The sequence below is a fragment of the Heterodontus francisci genome, chromosome 2 (genome assembly GCF_036365525.1).
Source record: "Heterodontus francisci isolate sHetFra1 chromosome 2, sHetFra1.hap1, whole genome shotgun sequence".
Lineage (NCBI taxonomy): Eukaryota > Metazoa > Chordata > Chondrichthyes > Heterodontiformes > Heterodontidae > Heterodontus > Heterodontus francisci.
The window spans coordinates 219,424,389-219,445,749 of NC_090372.1; the positions used below are offsets into that span (position 1 = coordinate 219,424,389).

General features: G+C 48.7%; 1 protein-coding gene across 8 annotated transcripts in view; it reads left to right on the forward strand.

Moving 5' to 3' along the window:
* Nucleotides 1-16,809, forward strand: part of hsf1 (heat shock transcription factor 1) — a 151,982-nt gene extending 135,173 nt beyond the window's left edge. For all 8 annotated transcript variants that reach the window (XM_068015866.1, XM_068015893.1, XM_068015900.1 and 5 more), the window contains 3 exons: nucleotides 253-318; nucleotides 1,556-1,622; nucleotides 10,114-16,809. In XM_068015866.1, coding sequence (XP_067871967.1) covers nucleotides 253-318; nucleotides 1,556-1,622; nucleotides 10,114-10,325 — 345 coding nt within the window. In that variant the 3' untranslated portion in view covers nucleotides 10,326-16,809. The remainder of the gene's footprint in view (nucleotides 1-252; nucleotides 319-1,555; nucleotides 1,623-10,113) is intronic.
* The last annotated feature ends 4,552 nt before the right edge of the window (nucleotides 16,810-21,361 follow it).

Genomic DNA, 21,361 nt, shown 5'->3' on the forward strand with positions numbered 1-21,361 from the left:
TACCCCAGAGGGCTGCAGAGGTTCAGTCATGGAGTATATTCAAGACCAAGATCAATAGATTTCTAGATATTAAAGATATCAAGGGATAGGAGATAGTGTGGGAAAATGGCATTGAGGTAGAAGGTCAGCCATGATCTAGTTGAATGGCGGAACAGGCTGGAGAGGCCGAATGGCCTATTCCTGCTCCTACTTCCTGTGTTCCTATGTCTATGTAGAAGTTTGGAAACTAACTTTGGTCTTTTTCCTCTGCAGCTATTCAACCCCTCATTGTCTGCGATTGATCTGAATTTGCCAGATGTGGAGGGCAACCTTGCAGAAGTAAGTAGCCAGCAGTGTGGTTTACACTTCATGCTGAAGTGGTGAGGGAGAGTCATAGTGAAGTGGGCTTCACAGTAAGGAGGGGTGGGAACCAGCCTGGTTCCTGTGTCACTTCATGGCCACATCGCTTATGATTGTGGTCAAGCTTGTCTGTCACTGTTAACTTTTGTATCTTTCTCATTTTGCTTGTGAACTGTTAAAAATATGGCCCACCCCTCAGTTCAAGCTGAATGAGACAGAGGGATCTGTCTCTGTCCTTTACATGCTGTTGATATTTTAAAAGTAAGCCTACACTGATGAATGGCACCACTGTAAAGTCCATCAAGCGGGGAGGGGGTGTGGGGGGCCATGTGGTGCATTCCTGTGATGCATTCTCTGCCTGCTGCTTCTTCGCTCTCCTGGACCTCTGTTATGTCCTCGCCATCACCAAAGGCACCTACTTCCACTTCCATAACAACCTGCCACCCCACTTCAACTCTTCATCTGCCGAATACCCTCAAATACGTCTGTTACATCTCAACTCTAATGCTCTCCTGGGTGAGCCCCACCTTGTACCTTCCAAAAAATTGAGCTCATCCCAAACTTTGTACCAAGTACCATTCACCCATCACTGCTGTGCTCAATGACAGACATTGGCTCCACTCTGACAATGCCTCAGTTTTAAAATTCCCATCCTTGTTTTCAGATCTCTTCATGGCCTTCCCCCTTCCAATCTTTCTAACCTCCTAAAATCCTCAGGTCTCTGCACTTCTCCAATTCTGGCCACTTGCACATCCCGAAATTTCCTTCATTGAGGACTATGCCTTCAGCTGTCGGGGCCCTAAGCTCTGGAATTCCCTCCATTATCCACATGCAAACCTGACCAGTGGGTACTTATTCCATCAAAGACAGCGCTGTTATCTTAGACTTGCACCAGTGCACAACTGTTTCTAGTCACTGGGTAGCCTTCAAAAGCTCTTTTCGATATTCTGTTTCCCAGCCCAGAGTTATCTAAGCTACCACAGCACAGAGGAGGCGCAACCCTCAGCAACACGGCAGACAGAGCTCCTACTCCCTGTATAACTCTGCACTGAGGGCCAGAATAAACCCACACCAGACAGGGCTCCTACTCCATGTATTAAGGGGGCTCTGAGATAGGCTTTACTTTGAGGGAGCCAGTTAGAGATTTGACAAAAGCAAATATTGTATTCATTTTGTTCACATTACTGATCTCTCTTTTTAATAATTACCTTGACAGATGCAGAATCTGATGGGCTCACAGGAACAGAAATGTTCAGAGACAGATACGAGCACTTTGGATGCAGGTAATTTAAACGGAGGCCACAAAGCCGCCTTAAGTATAGACCCAGAATGTTCACTCAAATACTCTGATTTGAGTCTGGGAGACAGTGATGTAGTGGTAATGTCATTGGACTAGTAATCGAGAGGCCCAGAATATTTCCCTGGGGACATGGGTGCAAATCCCACTGTGGAATTTAAATTCAAATAATTAATTAAAAAATTAAGAATTGAAAGCTAGTCTCAGTAATGGTGCTTTTAAACTATAACTGTTGTAAAAACCCAACTGGTTCACTGATGTCCTTTCGGGAAGGAAATCTGCTGTCCTTACCTGGTCTGGCCTACGTGACTCCAGACCCACAGCAATGTAGTTGACTCTTCACTGCCTTCTGAAATGGCCTAGCGAGCCACTCACTTGTCAAGGACATTTAGGGATGGGCAACAAATGCTGGCCTTGCCAGCGACACTCACTTACCATGAAAGAATAAAAAAAGAAATTCTTACACTGGATGTGTTTTTTTTTCTGGAAGACTTGCATTTATCTGGCAACTTTCTCATCCTTGTGAAATCCCAAAGCACTTCATAGCTGCCCAATTAGTTTTGAAGTCTGGATGGGTATGATGTAGGGGAACATGGTACAGAGCAAACTCTCATAAATCAGAAAGAGATGAATTTGTGTTTTGATTGCATTGGTTGTGTTATCAACATTGACTGGTCACCTGGGGAACTTCCTGCTCCTCTTCAAATATTGCATTCTGGCTTTGTCAGAGATTTTGTATTCCTGATATTGCCAATTACCAATTTTGTTCGACTCGAGCAGTGATGGTCAGTTTTAATTACAATCTATTAGATATGTGCATTTATAATAATATGTAACAGTTTGATCTTGGAAACATAGAAAAATAGGAGCAGGAGTAGGCCATTCGGCCCTTCGAGCCTGCACCACCATTCAATACAATCATGGCTGATCATCCAAACTCAGTACCCCGTTCCCGCTTTTCCCCCTTATCCCTTTAGCCCTAAGAACTATATCTAACTCTTTCTTGAATATATTTAATGATTTGGCCTCCACTGCTTTCTGTGGTAGAGCATTCCACAGAATTCTTCTCCATTTATCCAAACCAGATGCAGTCTCAGTTTAATGTCTTATTGGAAAGATAGTGCAGCACTTCCTTCAGTGCCAGCCAGGTTTATATGCCAAAGTCATCTCCTGGGGCTTGAACCCACGAACACCTCACACCAGAGCAAGAGTGCTGGTATTGTGTTTTATATTTTCAGTTTATTTTTTATTTTTTTTATTTTAGAGATACAGCACTGAAACAGGCCCTTCGGCCCACCGAGTCTGTGCCGACCATCAACCACCCATTTATACTAATCCTACATTACTACCACATCCCCACCTTCCCTCAAAGCCCCTACCACCTACCCACACTAGGGACAATTTACAATGGCCAATTTACCTATCAACCTGCAAGTCTTTGGCTGTGGGAGGAAACCGGAGCACCCGGCGAAAACCCACACAGTCACAGGGAGAGCTTGCAAACTCCGCACAGGCAGTACCCAGAATCGCACCTGGGTTGCTGGAGCTGTGAGGCTGCGGTGCTAACCACTGTGCCGCCTAAAGGCAGAATCAGCAGAATGACATCACCTGCCAGAAATCCTGCCAATTGTGTCTACTCTGCCTTACATGACACAGGCGTTCTTTATTCGCCAACATGACTTGTTATTATTTAGAGATACAGCACTAAAACAGGCCCTTCGGCCCACCGAGTCTGTGCCGACCAAGAACCACCCATTTATACTAACCCTACAGTAATCCTATATTCCCTACCACCTACCTACACTAGGGGCAATTTACAATGGCCAATTTACCTATCACCTGCAAGTCTTTGGCGGTTGGAAACCGGAACACCCGGCGAAAACCCACGCGGTCCCAGGGAGAACTTGCAAACTCCGCACAGGCAGTACCCAGAATTGAACCCAGGTCCCTGGAGCTGTGAGGCTGCGGTGCTAACCACTGCGCCACTGTGCCGCCCTTGTTTACTTTTTCTAGTATTTTTTTAATCCCCTTCTTACCCTCCGAAGTGATTTTATTTCAGCAAAAATAAAAGTAAAAGACAAGTTGTAGGTCCGAAATGAAGAACAGACGTAGTTTGATGAAGTCAGGTTGGGAGGAGGCTAATGTGGAGCCAAAGCATTAACATGGGTCACTTGGGCCAACTGGTGTATTTCGACGCTGTACGTTCTATGTAGCAGCAGAGGCTGGAGGTGCCCAGGTGGTCAAAGGGTGACAATTAGTGGTGAGGGATCCCTCTCGGACACAGCCCTCATTCCCCTTCAGATGCCAATTGCACCACAGTGCATATCCAGTATTTTCTATTTATATTTCAGTAAAAAATGAAAGATCATAGACTGCTTTACCTTCAAATGGTTACGCACTTCACTGTCAGCCTGGCTGATTTGGTAGCACTTTCACTTCTGAGACTGCAGATTGTGGGTTCAGTCCCCACTCCAGGGCTTGACCGTCTAACCTTGACCGCTATTTCTGTGCCTTGAGTAGTATGCTGACACTTCAGATAGCCGAGCCTCCTGGTTCTGGTGGGCATTGACTTTCACATAGTGCTATACAGAGAAGAGCAAGAAGTACTCTCGGTGTCCTGGCCAACGTTCCTCCTGCAACCACCACCACTAAAAACACATTAACTGATGCTTATCAAGGGTCACAGAACAGAAGTCAATGGGGTTGAAGTGCAGATCAGCCATGATCTAATTGAATGGCAGCGGAACAGCTCGAGGGGCTGAATGGCCTCCTCCTCCACCATATGTTCTTGAGAACTCCAGAGTAAACATCCGGGAAGTGAACTGTGGTCTCTTTGTGAGCTTTAGGGATTGTTACTGGGGAAGGGAATCCTAGTGTGTATCTTGCACTGTGCTGTGGAGCTTTAATGGATTGTTACTGGGAATAGGAATCCTGGTGTGTATCTTGCACTGTGCTGTGGAGCTTTAAGGGATTGTTACTGGGGACTGGAATCTTGGTGTGTATTCCACATTGTGGAGCTGTAGGTATAGTTTTTTTTAGTAATTTCTTCATGGGATGTGGGCATTGCTGGCCGGCCAGCATTTGTTGCCCATCCCTAATTGCCTTTGAGAAGGTGGTGATGAGCTGCCGTCTGAACCACTGCAGTCCTTGGGGTGTAGGTACACCCACAGTGCTGTTAGCAAGGGAGTGCCAGGATTTTGACCCAGTGACGGTGAAGGAATGGCAATATAGTTCCAAGTCAGGGAGGTGTGTGACATGGAGGGGAACTTGCAAGTAGTGGTGTTCCCATGCATCTGCTGCACTTGTCCTTCTGAAGTGGTAGAGATCGGGGGTTTGGAAGGTGCTGTCGAAGGAGGCTTGGTGAGTTGCTGCAGTGCATCTTGTAGATGGTTCACACGCTGACCAGTGCGTGGTGGAGGGAGTGAATGTTCAAGATAGTGAATGGGGTGTCGATCAAGCGGGCTGCTTTATCTTGGATGGTGTTGAGCTTGTTGTATGTTGCTGAAACTGCACCCATACAGGCAAGACTCATGTCTTGTAGATGATGGACAAGCTTTGGGGAGTCAGGAGGTGAGTTATGTGCCACAGAATTCCCAGCCTCTGGCCTGCTCTTATAGCCACAGTATTTATGTGGCTGGTCCAGTTAAGTTTCTGGTCAGTGGTAAGCCCCAGGATTTTGATAGTGGGCATTTCAGTGATGCGTGATGAGTTTGCTGTTGAACATCAAGGGGAGATGGTTAGGTTTTCTCTTGTTGGAGATGATTACTTGTGAGGCATGAATGTTACTTGAGACTTATCAGTCCAAGCCTATATATGATCCAGATCTTGCTGCATGTGGGATGGTCTTCAGTATCTGAGGAGTTGCAAATGGTACTGAACACTGCAGTCATCAGCGAGCTTGCCCACCTCCGCCTTTCAACTAGATCATGGCTGATCTATCTCCGCCATTTTCCTGCACTATCCCCATGTCCCTTGCTATCTTTAATATCTAGAAATCTATAGATCTCTCTCTTGAATATGCTCAATGACTGAACCTCCACAGCCCTCTGGGGTAGAGAATTCCAAAGGTTCGCCACCCTCCGAGTGAAGAAATTCCTCCTCATCTCAGTCCTAAATGGTCTACCTCTTATTCTGAGACTGTGTCCTCTGGTTCTAGGCCCCCTGCCAGGGAAAACATCCTTCCTACAACTACCCTGTTGAGTCCTGTAAGAATTTTGTAAGCTTCAATGAGATCACCTCTCATTCATCTAAACTAGGCCCAGTTTCCAAAATCTCTCCTCATTGGACAATCCAGCCATTCCAGGAATCAGTCTGGTGAACCTTCGTTGTACTTCCTCTATGACCAGTATATCCTTCCTTAGGTAAAGAAACCAAAACTGTACACAATATTCCAGGTGTAGTCTCATCAAGGTTCTATACAATTGCAGCCAAGACTTTACTCCTGTACTCAAATCCTCTTGCAATAAAGGCCAACGTACCATTTGCCTTTCTAATTTCTTGCTTTACGTGCTGGGCTCCACCATCGTTGAGGATGGGGATGTTTGTGGAGCCGCCTCCTCCTCCATTAGTTGTTTACTTGTCCACCACCATTCATGATTGGATGTGGCAGGACTGCAGAGCTTTGATTTGATCCATTGGTTGTGGAATCACCTAGTTCTGTCTGTCGCATGCTGCTTCTACTATTTAGCATGCATGTAATCCTCCATGTTGTAGCTTCAGTAGGTTGACACCTCATTTTTAGGTATGCCTGGTGCTGCTCCTGGCTTGCTCTCCTGCACTCCTCATTGAACTAGGCTTGATCCCCTGGCTTCATTTTAATGATAGAGTGAGGGATATGCCAGGCCATGAGATTACAGATTGTGGTTGAGTACTTTTCTGCTGCTGCAGTGGTCCACAGCACGTCATGGATGCCCAGTTTTGCATTGCTAGATCTGTTCTGAATATATCCCATTTAGCATAGCAGTAGGGTATCCTCAATGTGATGACAGGACTTCGTTTTCACAGGGACTGTGCCATGGTCGCTCCTACCAATACTGTCATGGACAGATGTATCTGCGGCAGGCAGATTGGTGAGGACGAGGTCAAGTAGGTTTTTCCCTCTTGTTGGTTCCCTCACCACCTGCTGCAGACCCAGTCTAACAGCTTTGTCCTTCAGGTCTCAGCGAGCTCGGTCAGTAGTGGTGCTGCCGAGCCACTCTTGGTGATGGACATTGAAGTCCCCCACCCAGAGTGCATTGCTACCCTCAGTGCTTCTTCTAATTGGTGTTCAACATGGAGAAGTACTGATTCATCAGCTGAAGGGGGTGTTTGGGGAGGGGTGGTTGGTGGTATTCAGCAGGAGGTTTCCTTGACCATATTTGACCTGATGCCATGAGACTTCATGGGGTCCGGAGTCGGTCAATGTTGAGGACTCCCAAGGCAACTCCCTCCCAACTGTATACCACTGCCTTCACCTCTGGTGGGTCTGTCCCGCCGTTGGGACAGGGATGGTGATGGTGACGGTGACGTCCGGGGCAAGATATGATTTGGTGAATATGACTCTCAGGCTGTTGCTTGATTAGTCTGTGGGACAGTCCTCCCAATGTTGGCACAACCCGCAGATGTTAGTAAGGAGGACTTTGCGTGGTCGACGGGGCTGGGTTTGCCGTTGTCGTTTCCGGTGCCTAGGTCGATGCTGGGTGGTCCTTCTGGTTTTATTGTTATTTGACTTTTCTGTAACAGTTTGGTAGAACTGAATGGCTTTCCAGGCCATTTCAGAGGGCAGTTCAGAGTCAACCACATTGCTATGGGACTGGAGTCACATCTAGGCCAGGCTAGACCAGGTAAGGACAGCAGATTTCCTTCCCTGAAGGGGATTAATGAACCAGCTGGGTTTTTATGACAATTGGGTAGTTTCATCACCATTACTGGGACTAGCCTTACATTCCATATTTATTAATCAATTGAATTTAAATTCTACCAGCAGCCATGGTGGGATCTGAACCTGTGCCTCAAGAGCTTTAGTCCAGAGTTCTAATCCAGTAATATTACCACTATGCTACTGTTCTTGAAGTAAGTGGGCATTGGGAATCCTGGTATGTCTCCCATACCTTGATGCTGAAATGTCAGGCATCAGGCTGTGGAGTGTCCACCCCACTCTGTGGTTGGTTGCAGAGTGACCCTCTCCCAGCCAGATTAACTGATACCAACCGTGGATCCCCAACTGAGATCCACATACTCAGATCAGAGAGTCAAACTGGTATCTGCAGCCGGTATGGCCAGGTACAATCTGTGACTGGTATCTGCAGCCCGTATGGCCAGGTACAATCTGTGACTGGTATCTGCAGCCGGTATGGCCAGGTACAATCTGTGACTGGTATCTGCAGCCCGTATGGCCAGGTACAGTCCCTAACTGGTATCTGCAGCCCATATGGCCAGGTACAATCTGTGACTGGTATCTGCAGCCCGTATGGCCAGGTACAGTTCCTAACTGGTATCTGCAACCCGTATGGCAAGTGGTAGAAGTGTCAGTGGGGGAGCATTTCGGGGATAGTGACCATAACGCTAAGATTTGAAATAGTTATGGAAAAGGACAAAGATGGACCGGAAATAAAGGTTCTGAATCGGGGCAAGGCAGAATTCAATATGATAAAACAGGATCTGGCCAAAGTGGACTGGGAGCAGCTACTTGTAGGAAAGTCTACATCAGACCAGTGAGAATTATTCAAAAAGGAAATAGTGAGAGTTCAGGGTCACCATGTTCCCGTAAAGGTGAAGGGTAGGACCAATAAGTCCAAGGAACCCTTGATGTCAAGGGATATAGAGGGTGGATAAGGGAAAAAAAAAGGAGGCTTATGGCACATTGAGTGCTGAAAACAGCGGAGGCCCTAGATGAGTATAGGAAGTGTAGTGGTGTGGAGGGGCAGGGGATACTTAAAAAAATAAGTAATTAGGAAAGCGAAGAGGGGGCATGAAAAAACACTGGCGGGCAGGATAAAGGAAAATCCCACAGCGTTTTATAAGTATATTCAGGGCAAGAGGATAACCAGGGAAAGAATAGGGCCCATTAAGGACCAAAGTGGCACTCTGTTCGTGGAGCCAGAGGACATAGGTGAGGTTTTGAATGATTACTTTTCATCTGTTTTCACTATGAAGAAGGACGTTGTAGGTGTAGAGATCGTGGAGGGAGATTGTGATATACTTGAACAAATTAGCATTGAAAGGGTCCCGCATGGGAGATTGTCAAGAAGGTAAGAGCCCATGGGATCCAGGGCAATTTGGCAAATTGGATCCAAAATTGGCTTAGTGGCAAGAGGCAGAGGGTAATGGTCAAGGGTTGTTTTTGCGATTGGAAGCCTGTGACCAGTGGTGTACCATAGGGATCAGTGCTGGGACCCTTGCTGTTTGTCGTGTACATTAATGATTTAGAAGTGAATATAGGAATAAGTTCGCAGATGACACAAAAATTGGTGGTGTCGTAAATAGTGAGGAGGAAAGCCTTAGATTGCAGGACGATATAGATGGGCTGGTAAGATGGGCGGAGCAGTGGCAAATGGAATTTAATGCTGAGAAGTGTGAGATGATGCATTTTGGGAGGACTAACAAGGCAAGGGAATATACAATGGATGGTTGGACCCTAGGAAGTACGGAGGGTCAGAGGGACCTTGGTGTACTTGTCCATAGATCACTGAAGGCAGCAGCACAGGTAGTTAAGGTGGTAAGGAAAGCATTCATTAACCGAGACATAAATATAAGAGCAGGGAGGTTATGATGGAGCTGTATAAAACTCTAGTTAGGCCACAGCTGGAGTACTCTGTACAGTTCTGGTCGCCACACCATAGGAAGGATGTGATTGCACTGGAGAGGGTGCAGAGGAGATTCACCAGGATGTTTCTTGGGCTGGAGCATTTCAGCTATGAAGAGAGACTAGATAGGCTAGGGTTGTTTTCCTTAGAGCAGAGAAGGCTGAGGAGGCACCTGATTGAGGTGTCAATAACCAGGGGGCATAGTTTTAAGGTAAGGGGAAGGAGATTTACAGGGGATTTGAGGAAAAAAGTTTTCACCCAGAGGGTGGTTGGAATCTGGAACACACTGCCTGAAGGGGTGGTAGAGGCTTAGCAGCTAAATGTGGGGGGGGATTCGGTACACTGTAGAGACTGCACCTGGCCATATGGGGTGCAGAGGCAGGAACCCTCAACATTTAAGAAGTATTTAGATGAGCAATTGAAACCCATAGCATACAAGGCTACGGGCCAAGTGCTGGAAAATGGAATTAGAATAGATAGGTTTGATGACCGGCACGGACACGGTGGGCCAAAGGGCCTGTTTTTGTGCTGTATACCTCTATGACTCTGACAATCTCTAACTGGTATCTGCAGCCCGTATGGCCGGGTACAGTCTCTAACGTGCCACCGAATCCCCCCCTGTTTAGCTGTTCAGCACTTCTTTCGTACTGTGCAATAGAGTAATTTATGTTTTATGCCTTCTCTCTTGTCCAGGAAAGCAAGTTGTCCAGTACAGTGCCCCACCTCTGCTGCTGGTTGACTCGAACTCCAACGACACAGGGGACCTCCCCATCTTATTTGAACTTGGAGATTCTCCGTACTTCCCTCCTGAAGATAGCCTGACCCTGGATTCCACGGACGATGACCCACTCTCCCTCCTATCAAGCGCCAACCTGTCACACACAAACGATCCGCCCATCTCCTAACTCCAGGAGAGCCCGCCCCTTCCCCATCCCCCCCAATCACTGGCCTGCTTGTTCGGGGTACGGCTTTCTGCTCTTAGGAGAGGACGCAGTACGAGAGAATGAAACTGTATCTTTAAATATTTAATTTTAACCAGTTTGCGTTTCTAGCCTGACAAACCCTTATCGCAAGTAGAGAGCAGCCTGGGTACAAGCACAGGGAAGTTTGTCGTAGGAATCCTTCTCCTGTTAATTCACAACTTTCAGTGATTAAGGATGAGATAATTGATCGCAGACGGCAATTTTGTACTGTTGTTTCTCCCGCCCCCTTTAAGAGACAGAGAACAGTTAGACCTCCATCATCCTGGTACTAGGTTCTATCGGAGGGCAATTTAGAAACCACTATCAATTTTCTCCAAGTGAAGAGAGATGATTTTATTATTTTGATTCCTTTTGTGTTGTCCCTACTCTCCACCCCTTCCTCCTCCCCCTTGCCTCCACTCTCCTTGTTTTTGTATATTTACACTTTAATCCAGTTGCTGATAAGTGAAGATGTATTTTTGATTCGTATATTAAAGAAAAAGTTTTTTAAAAAAGGTTAATATTCTAGCTCGTACTCTAAAGCCTGCAATGCTGTGGTAGAAAGGAGGTTTATTTTTTATACACTATATTTTGGAAGCTTATAAAATAGTTTCGCAAAGAATCAGAAATTGGAAGATAGAGAAAAAGAGCTTTGTTTCAACAAAACTAGTGTAATCCATGTGCATCTCATTTCCATTTCTCATACTCTCAATGCACACATCCACATTGCAGACACGTCAATCGACTGAACTGTTCTTCCCAGCACTGGTGATGGGTTATTTCAATGGGATGTAGGCAGGCTCCCTCCCAGAAGTATAACTTGCTGCATAGTTATGTTGGAGCTCAGGACTTGAGCCCACAATCTCGGCTGATATCTCAGTGCTGCCCTGAAGAAGAGCAATCTTTAAGATGAGGTTTGACCTGCCTGTTTAGGTGGGTGTAGAAGAGTCCATAGCATTTTTCAAAGAAAAGCAGAGTTCTCCCGATTTATCCTGGCCAGCATTTATCTCTTTCCACCAACCCTCACCCACCCCACCAAAACAAATTGCAGTAGAATATGTCTGGTCAATCAGCACCTGAAAGAGTATTTGGACAGTCCACTGGAGCTTTACTCTGTATCTAACCCCGTGTTGTACCTGTCCTTGGAGTTTGATGGGGTCGGTGTAGAGGGAGCTTTACTCTGTATCTAACCCCATTTTTTTTTTTCCTTTTTACAGAATAACTTTATTTGTAAAATATTTCAGAGTCACAGGCGAGTTTATTTCTCACTGATCTGCTCTGGCATGCTCCTGATGATGTCAGAGTCACCAGGGTCAATGATAGCCAGTGTGCACACTCTGTAATATTTACCGCAAGCTGTAACCGGCTCAATATTGTTACCGCTGTAATGATCCCGTGCTGTACCTGTCCTGGGAGTGTTTGATGGGGTCGGTGCAAAGGGAGCTTTACTCTGTATCTAACCTGTTTTTTTTTTTAATTTTACCCTTTTTTTTGTAGAGGGAGCTTTACTCTACTCTGAGCAGGCTCAAGGAGCCGAGTGGCCTACTCCTGCCTCTAATTCGTATGTTCGAACTCTGCAATGAACCTGTTTATTTTTTTCAAAAAGAGGAGACCAATTGAAATGCTGCTGTTAACTGTTCCATTTTTTGGGCCTTTTCTCCTCTTAAAGAAAGATTTGTATTTTTGTAGCACCTTTCATGATATCAGGGCGTCCCCAAACACTTTCCAGCCAATGAAGTGCAGAGGAAGTTTATCTCAAATGGCCAAGTCCAGCTCCTATTTCTTATGTTCTCTGTATCTAACCCTGTTTTTTTTTTTAATTTTGTTTATGTTTATTAATGTTTATGTTTATAGATACAGCACTGAAACAGGCCCTTCGGCCCACCGAGTCTGTGCCGACCATCAACCACCCATTTATACTAATCCCACATTCTTACCACATCCCCACCTGTTCCTATATTTCCCTACAACCTACCTATACTAGTGGCAATTTATAATGGCCAATTTACCTACCAACCTGCAAGTCTTTTGGCAGGAAACCGGAGCACCCGGAGAAAACCCACGCAGACACAGGGAGAACTTGCAAACTCCACACAGGCAGTACCCAGAATTGAACCCGGGTCGCTGGAGCTGTGAGGCTGCGGTGCTAACCACTGTGCCGCCCTGTATCTAACCCTGTGCTGTACCTGCCCTGGGAGTGTTGGCTGGGACAGTGTAGAGGGAGCTTTACTCTCTATCTAACCCTGTGTTGTACCTGTCCTGGGAGTGTTGGATGGGGACAGTGTAGAGGGAGCTTTACTCTGTATCTAACCCCGTGCTGTACCTGCCCTGGGAGTGTTGGATGGGGACAGTGTAGAGGGAACTTTACTCTGTATCTAACCCCCGTGCTGTACCTGTCCTGGGTGTGTTTGATGGGGACAGTGTAGAGGGAGCTTTACTCTGTATCTAACCCCGTGCTGTACCTGTCCTGGGTGTGTTTGATGGGGACAGTGTAGAGGGAGCTTTACTCTGTATCTAACCCCGTTTTTTTTTTTCGGGGACAGTTGGGTTGCCATCCCACCTTGTGTTCCTCGATTAACACACTGACAAATGTCTTCAGCAACTTCCCATTCTGTTCAGACTGATTGAAGAAGCCGGGAATCGAACCCATTATCGATGGCATCACATTGTACAGCTGTCAGGGTAACAGCATAGATTCAGTCAGCAGGGAGTTACATCCCTATATCTAACCCCCCCGTGCTGTACCTGTCCTGGGAGTGTTGGATGGGGACAGTGTAGAGGGAGCTTTACTCTGTATCTGGCCTGGGAATATTTATGATGCCATATTTCAGATGAGATATTGAGTAGTTTGCCTGTTCAGACAGGCATTAAGGAACCCATGGCACTATTCAGAAAGCAGGGGGGTTCTCTCCTGGTGTCTGGGACAACATTCCACCCTCAACCAACACATGAAAAAAACTGATTAACTGGTCATTCCTCTCGGTTATTCCTTGTGATGATTTCCCTGTCACATTTTTTAAGAACATCCCTATTACAAAAAATATTCTTTGCTGCTCTATGACCTGTGCCAGAGGTGATAATAGATTCAATCTATAGACCTGCAGCCAAGATCCAGCAGATCCTCTTGGTTCCATGATTGTTTCATTCTTGTCCTTTTGCTCTTTGGGTAGGTTTTAAATCAGGTTTACAAGTCTCTGTCTGCATTTAGTAAGGTATGTTTCCAGTTTAAATCTGATCCACTGCTCCATGAACTAATATTATCAGGTTCAGGAGTAAAATGATAGAGGAAATATCTCTTGTGCTTGGAGAGAATGGGCAAACCGAGGGTGCACTGTCTCCTGCAAGGTGAGAAAGTGAAGGAGTCAAAAGAATTTGCATTTACAAAGTGTCCTTCACAACCACAGGTCATCTCAAAGCACTGCACAACCAATAATGTCCTTTTTGGAATGTAGTCAATATTGTAATGTAGGAAATGTGGTAGCCAGTTTGCTCTCAGGAAGCTCCCAGAAGAAGCAATGAGATAATGGCAAAGTATCTCATGTATTATTGATTGAGGACTAAATATTGGCCAGGACACCGGAGAGAACCTCCCTGCTCTTCAGTTGGCAGTTGTGGGATCTTTTCTGTCCACCTGAGGGGGTCAGACAAGCCCTCAGTTTAATGTCTCATCTGAAAGACGATATGTTCGACAGTGCAGCGCTCCCTCAGTACCGACCCTCCCGACAGTGCAGCGCTCCCTCAGTACCGACCCTCCCGACAGTGCAGCGCTCCCTCAGTACCGACCCTCCCGACAGAGCAGCGCTCCCTCAGTACCGACCCTCCCGACAGTGTAGCGCTCCCTCAGTACTGACCCTCCGACAGTGCAGCGCTCCCTCAGTACCGACCCTCCCGACAGTGCAGCGCTCCCTCAGTACCGACCCTCCCGACAGTGCAGCGCTCCCTCAGTACCGACCCTCCCGACAGTGCAGCGCTCCCTCAGTACCGACCCTCCCGACAGTGCAGCGCTCCCTCAGTACCGACCCTCCCGACAGTGCAGCGCTCCCTCAGTACCGACCCTCCCGACTGTGCAGCGCTCCCTCAGTACCGACCCTCCCGACAGTGCAGCGCTCCCTCAGTACTGACCCTCCGACAGTGCAGCGCTCCCTCAGTACCGACCCTCCCGACAGTGCAGCGCTCCCTCAGTACCGACCCTCCCGACAGTGCAGCGCTCCCTCAGTACCGACCCTCCCGACAGTGCAGCGCTCCCTCAGTACCGACCCTCCCGACAGTGCAGCGCTCCCTCAGTACCGACCCTCCCGACAGTGCAGCGCTCCCTCAGTACCGACCCTCCCGACAGTGCAGCGCTCCCTCAGTACCGACCCTCCCGACAGTGCAGCGCTCCGTCAGTACCGACCCTCCGACAGTGCAGCGCTCCGTCAGTACCGACCCTCCCGACAGTGCAGCGCTCCCTCAGTACCGACCCTCCCGACAGTGCAGCGCTCCCTCAGTACCGACCCTCCCGACAGTGCAGCGCTCCCTCAGTACCGACCCTCCCGACAGTGCAGCGCTCCCTCAGTACCGACCCTCCCGACAGTGCAGCGCTCCCTCAGTACCGACTCTGAGCATTGGCCTAGATTTTGTCCTCAAGTCTCTGGGTCTGTACACAATCTTACTGCCAACGTTGTATTTTTCCCTGTAAGGGCATCAGGGCAGTAATCGAGAGATCAGTCCTCTTCATCACCTCTTCATCAGCTTCAGTATCTGTTCTGTTATCAGTGGGAGTGAGAATTAGGAGAGGGAAAGGGGAAGCAGTTGATGATTTGGTGGAGACCAGAAGACCAGTGGTAAGGCAGTGGCAGGTTCCCGCCTTTGGAAACCCAACCCTCCAAAGCTATATCGAAATAGCTACCGGAAATCTATAGCTTCTCGGTCAGAATGAGGGTGTGATGGGGAAGAGGAAATTATAGTAATGAACATTCAACGGGCACAGACTGTTGAGATGGACTTGACCAGAAACCTGATAGCTTGCGTTTTTAGCAGTGCTTCCCCAGCCGGTTCTGAACTTCAGTTTCAGCCGTGGCTCCCTTGGTAGCACTCGTGCTTGAGAGACAGAAGGTTACGGGTTCAAGTCTCTTTCCAGAGACTTGAACACAAAAATCTGAGCCAGCACTCCAGTGCATTACAGAGGAAATGCTACACTGTCCGAGCTTCCCTCGGGTGGACGTAAAAGATCCTGTGGCACTAATGCAAAGAAGAGCAGGGGAGTTCTCCCCGGTGTCTTGGCCAATATTTATCACTCAATCAACATCACAAAAACAAAGTATTTGGTCATTATGACATTGCCGTTTTGTGGGAGGTTGCTGTGCATAGATTGGCTGCTGTGTTTCCTGCATTACAACAGTGACTACATAACATTTCTTCATTGGCTGTGAAGCATTTTGGGATGTCCTGAGGTTGTAAAAGGCACTATATAAATGCAAGTCTCTTTGAACTGGCACTACCACTTACCCAGACTCTGTTCCTGAATTGACCCCACACCCGTGGGGTAACTGCTGCTGTAGAGAAGGAGCCTATTTGCAAAGCACATTCATGCTGGCCGGGTTCCTCCAATGGGCCTGCTGTCCTGAATAGATGGATTGCAGATCTAAGGTGCCGCTCACCCCTCATAATTGACAACCCTACCCCGTTGACTGTTCCATTTTAATCTGCCTTTACTTGACAGTTTTTAAAGCAGCGATTTGTTTTTTTTCTCCTCTGTTGATTACTCTGACTCTCAGTGAGCTCCAGTTCCACAGGTAGCGACAGTACTTTGTCGGGCCTTAGTCCAGACAGATTATTTGACGATGAAAGGTATCGCAGCCACCCACAGGGTGCATGCACAGTCTGGAGGACATGGGGGTCATCATTGGTTGGTGATCAAGTGCAGGAACCCTGGCATCCAAGGGCACTGAGTCCAATTTGCAGTTACAGTTGCCGCCTAACAGCGCAGCTAACCACACCAACAGGGGCATCAGGTGCCAGACCTGCTGCTCGATGTGCTTCAATCACATTACTCAGCAAGCCACTCAAAGGCTGTTCAACCATCAGCTTACATATATCTGATCCTTTCATTCCCCTGGGAAGAAAAATAAATACAACCTTTCCAATTTCCAAACTCTTGATGTTAGAAGTGTGCACACCTGAGTAAAACCCAGTTCAGTACCTCTCCACCTGACCTGCTGTATGATCTACCTGCATAACTAGCAAGAGTGTTACTGTATCGGAATTGGCCTGGACTTTGAACCATAATGTATCATTGTCCAAATACCTTCTTCAAATAAAGTAAGCATTTCACATCCTTCCTCTGTTTAAATGCATCTGGGTGTAAATTGATTTTATTTTGTACTTTTTAATATCAACCGCTGGCCTTCTGGATGTTTGAGATTTAAAATAAAAACTGTAACTTTGAGAGCGCGTGAGAGCACTGTTGTGTGTTAACCACTTTACTGTTTTCTGGTGTTGGCATTTTCCTACTGAACTACTCGGTCAGGCTTGCAAACCCTGCACGTACGCACACCGTGTACTGTTTTTTAAAGATGTGACTTTATGTTCTGTGTAACACTATCCACATTTAGTTCCATTGATGATTGGCAGCTGTGTGTATCGGACATGCACAGAGTGCTCGATATTGTATTTAAACGGTAATGTCCAAAGTTGTTGAGTGACTGAAGGGGCTTTGAAATGTAGATAAATTGTAAGTGCTGCTGTTTTATGCCATAATAAAGAAGATTATATAGAACCATAGAATGGTTGCAGCACATATATATCTATAAATATATAAGGAAAAATACTAACACACATTTCTTTCTTTCGATCTAAGATTAGTGATTTGAACGCTAAGCTGAGGCAGTAGGTAGTTTAACAGGTATGATAACATAATGGTTATGTTACTGGACTAGTAATCTAGAGGCCTGGGCTAATAATCTGGAAACACAAGTTCAAATCCCACTGGCAATTGGGGAATAAAAAGCTGGTCCACCAGGGCTGAGCGTCGTTGGGGGCAGATGTTGTCACCAGAGTCAAGCATTGTTCTCACGTTCCAGCAGGCAAGTTTCAGAATTTTTCTTATTTTCCCACCTTTTGAAGCGAGGTTAAAGTTTCCTTCTCTGTCGTAGTTTGACTGCATTAAGAGATGCCCGTTGACTGCAGCAAGACAACTGGGTGGTAGGGAGACGAGCATTTGTTTAGGCCCGTCTCCAATTTCGGAGCAAACAGTGCTGTCCTTCAGAAAGGCTGCTCGGTCGCTCACGGTGTTACCGGGTGATGATGTCATCTCTAGGTCATCATCAAAATGAACGATATCCTGAACCGCCTGCATGCAGGATTGGAACTGTGGCTGCCAGTGCCATCTTACACCTGCCGTTTTCACCCCTTTCCCGTTGCTGCAGAACTTACTTGTTGAGTGATAGTTGGGTTGGATGGATTTCCTTCCTGCCTGCACATTGGTGCTTTAAGGTGGAGTACAGTTTGCACTGACTGACCCCACCCTTTAAGCCTGGAGCTCATCTGTCGTGGCCCAGTGAACTGGGATGGCGGCGGCGAGGTCTCCAAGCCTTGGCTTGGATTCAGAGTTTCCCTCTCTGAGGTGGCCAAGGCTTGAAGGAACCCTCCTTCCCTTGTTATTTATCAATAGCTGGTATACCAACAATCGTAGTCCACACAATATGGTGTGGCACGCCTTTGGTCCAGAACATGATGGTCACTTGAGCCACTTGGAATCCTTCTGCCCTGGAAATTACCTTTATCAAGACAGACATCCGCCCAGGTGGTGTCATATAGGCGCTATACCCTTTTTACTTGGTGGCCTTTATACCCCAGGCCCCTTTTATATACCTTTAAAATAAATAACTTTATTAAAATTGAATCAGTAAAACAGAAACTCAAATTAAAATAGTATTTTCAGCATCGATCCAGTCCCTGCGGTGCCCACCGGCCGCGGAAGGCCTCAAGCGTACCGGCGGACACCGCATGCTCCTTCTCTAGGAACACCCGGACGCGAACGTAACCGCGGAAGAGGGGCAGGCAATCAGGGTGGACGGACCCCCCCCCCCCCCGACGGCACACAGCCTGGACTTGTGAGTTGCCACCTTGGCTAGGCCCAGGAGCAGACCGACGAGGAGATCCTTTTCCCAGCCCACGCCCCTCTGCACTGGGTGCCCAAAGATCAGGAGCATGGGGCTGAAGTGCCACCAAAACTTGAGGAGCAGCCCTTTCAAATACCCAAATAGGAGCTGCAACCTCACACGCTCCGTATATACATGGAACACGGACTCGTCCAGGCCGCGGAAAGTACAGGCGGCCTGGGAGTCCGTCCGTCTTAAAAGTCTATTGCACGGGACTGTCCTGTGCAGCACCCTCCACCCCAGGTCCCCAATGTAAAGGGGGAGGACTCCCACGTAGAGAGACCTCCACCGGGGTTTTCCCTCGCCTCCAGATAGCAACACGGAACGCCATGGTATGTCCCGGGTGGCTGTCGAGGGCGAGGAAGTGGAGAGTGTGCAGGAGCAGCCCGTACAGGAAACCCCTCCGCGCCGATTGGCATAGCATGGAGGTAATTTCCGAGAGGCAGCTCATGTTGTGCTTGGGGGTCAGCTCTGCTCTGCACTACCGAGCCCCCTCGTCAGCCATAGTCAGTGACGTACCAGGGGCTTCCTTTGCACCTCCGCCCATCGGTCCATCCCCGGAGCCAGCCACCCGGACAGCCAAGGCGCTTGCCTCCGCCGGCAGGGGAGAGCCCTGACTGGAGGCAAGCATGCTCCAGACTCTGAATAGATACCGGTAAAAGACCGGCAACTTCCTCAGAGAGGCATGACTAACGTTCTCGCAGGGAGCTGTGTGTCATCTTGAAGGCGGTGCCCCTGATGGAAAAAATACATCACCAGCGCACACCATCTGGGCAGACAATCAATGTACAGGTATTTCTGCAGGATCCGAAGGCGGAGAGTCGTAGCCTGGGTGAGGACGCACACCAGCGACTGGCCGCCCTCCTCGCTTGGGAGACTCGGGGCCGTGGCAGATACCCAGTGTTTCCTCTTGCCCCAGAAGAAATTGACAAGCTTCTTCTGGATCTTGATGGCGAATGCAGGGGGCGGGGCCAAAGTGGCCAACCGGTACCACAGCATCGAGGACACCAGTTGGTTTATGACCAGCGCTCGGTCCCTATAGGAAAGCACTTGGAGCAGTCCTGTCCAGCGTCCCAGCTGAGTAGTGACTTTTGTCTCCAACTCCTGCCAGTTTGCCGGCCAAGCTTCCTCAGCAGGGCTAAGGTGGACTCCCAGATAGAGGAGGTGCGTGGTGCTCCACGCAAAAGGTGTCATCTCCTCTGGTAGGGAACCCACCCGCCACTGAACCACCAGGAGTCCAGAATATTTCTCCCAATTGATCCTTGGGGAGGACGCAGCAGAAAAGGTCTGCTGGCAGTCGCGCATCCTCCGCAAGTCAACGGGATCTGTGTCCGCGAGGAGCACGTCATCGGCGTAAGCTGAGAGAACGACCCGCATGGCCGGCTCGCGCAGAGCCAATCCCGTCAACCTCCTGCGTAGCAGGCACAGGAATGGCACCACACAGCTGGTATACAATTGGACAGACATGGGGCATCCCTGACGCACTCCTCTCCCAAAGCGAAGAGGTGGCGTCAAGGACCGTTAACTTTGACCAGACACTCTGGCAGTGTATAAAAGTCGGACCCGGGCCACAAAATGTGGCCCGAATCCAAATACGCGCAGAGTCCCGAAAAGGTATTCGTGATCCACCCTGTCAAACGACTTCTGATCGAGGGAGAAAAAGGCGACCGACTGACCAGTCCTCTGGGAAAGATGGATCAGGTCCCGGACCAGGTGGATGTTGTCCTGGGTAGACTGGCCCGGGACCGTGTAGGACTGGTCGGAATGGATCATGTGGGCCAGCACGGAGCCCAGGCGGGTAGACATAGCCCGGGCAAAGATCTTATAATCCGTGCTGAGGAGGGAGACCGGACGCCAGTTTTTAAGCAAACGGAGATCACCTCTCTTCGGCAGCAGGACGATGACTGCCCTGCGCCACGAGAGTGGCATCTCCCTGGTCTCCAGTCTTTCCCCCAGGACCCGCGCGTAATCGTCCCCCAGAATGCCCTGAAGAACTCCACGGTCAGCCCATCCTGCCCCGGGGATTTGCCCCTTGAGAGCTGGTGGAGGGCACTGGTCAGCTCCACCAACGTGAGCGGACCCTCCAATCCTATGTTGCCCTCCGGGCTGACCTGCGGCAGGTCCTCCCACAAAACTCTGCGCGCATCCTTGCTGAATGGATCTGGAGAGAACAACACACTGTAATAAGTACGGACCAGGAGGCCCATTCCCTCCGGATCAGTGATGGAGGATCCGTCGTCGGCCAGCAGCTCAACGAGCTGCTTACGGACCCCCCGCCATTTTTCCAGCGAGTAGAAGAAGGGTGAGGCGCGGTCCAAATCTTCCAGGATCTGGATCCGCGACCTCACGTACAAGCCTCGGGACCCTATGAGCTGCAGGTCCCTCAGCGCGCCCTTCTCTTTGTACGCCTTTCACAGGGCTGGGTCCATAACAGCATGATCGAGGCGGGACTCCAAGTTGAGCACCTCCTTCTCTAGGCGCCCGATCTCAGCTTCCCGCCTCTTGGTCGACCCATTCGCATACTCCTGACAGAAGATGCGGATGTGAGTCTTGCCCACGTCCCACCATAGCCTCAAGGAGGGGAAGCTCCCCTGCTTTCTTCTCCAGTCGGCCCAGAATCAACAGAACGAGTCCCGGAATCGCTTGTCCTTCAGCAGCCGGTTGTTAAAGTGCTAGTACGTGGTCCCCGCCCGCGTGCGGAGTGGAGTGAGCTCCGCCCACACGAGGTGATGGTCCAAGCACGGCACCAGCCGCATGGAGGCCGCCGAGACGCGGGAGACGTACACCTGCGAAAAGTGGAGGCGGTCGATTCGGGACCCTCCTCGAGACCTCCACGTG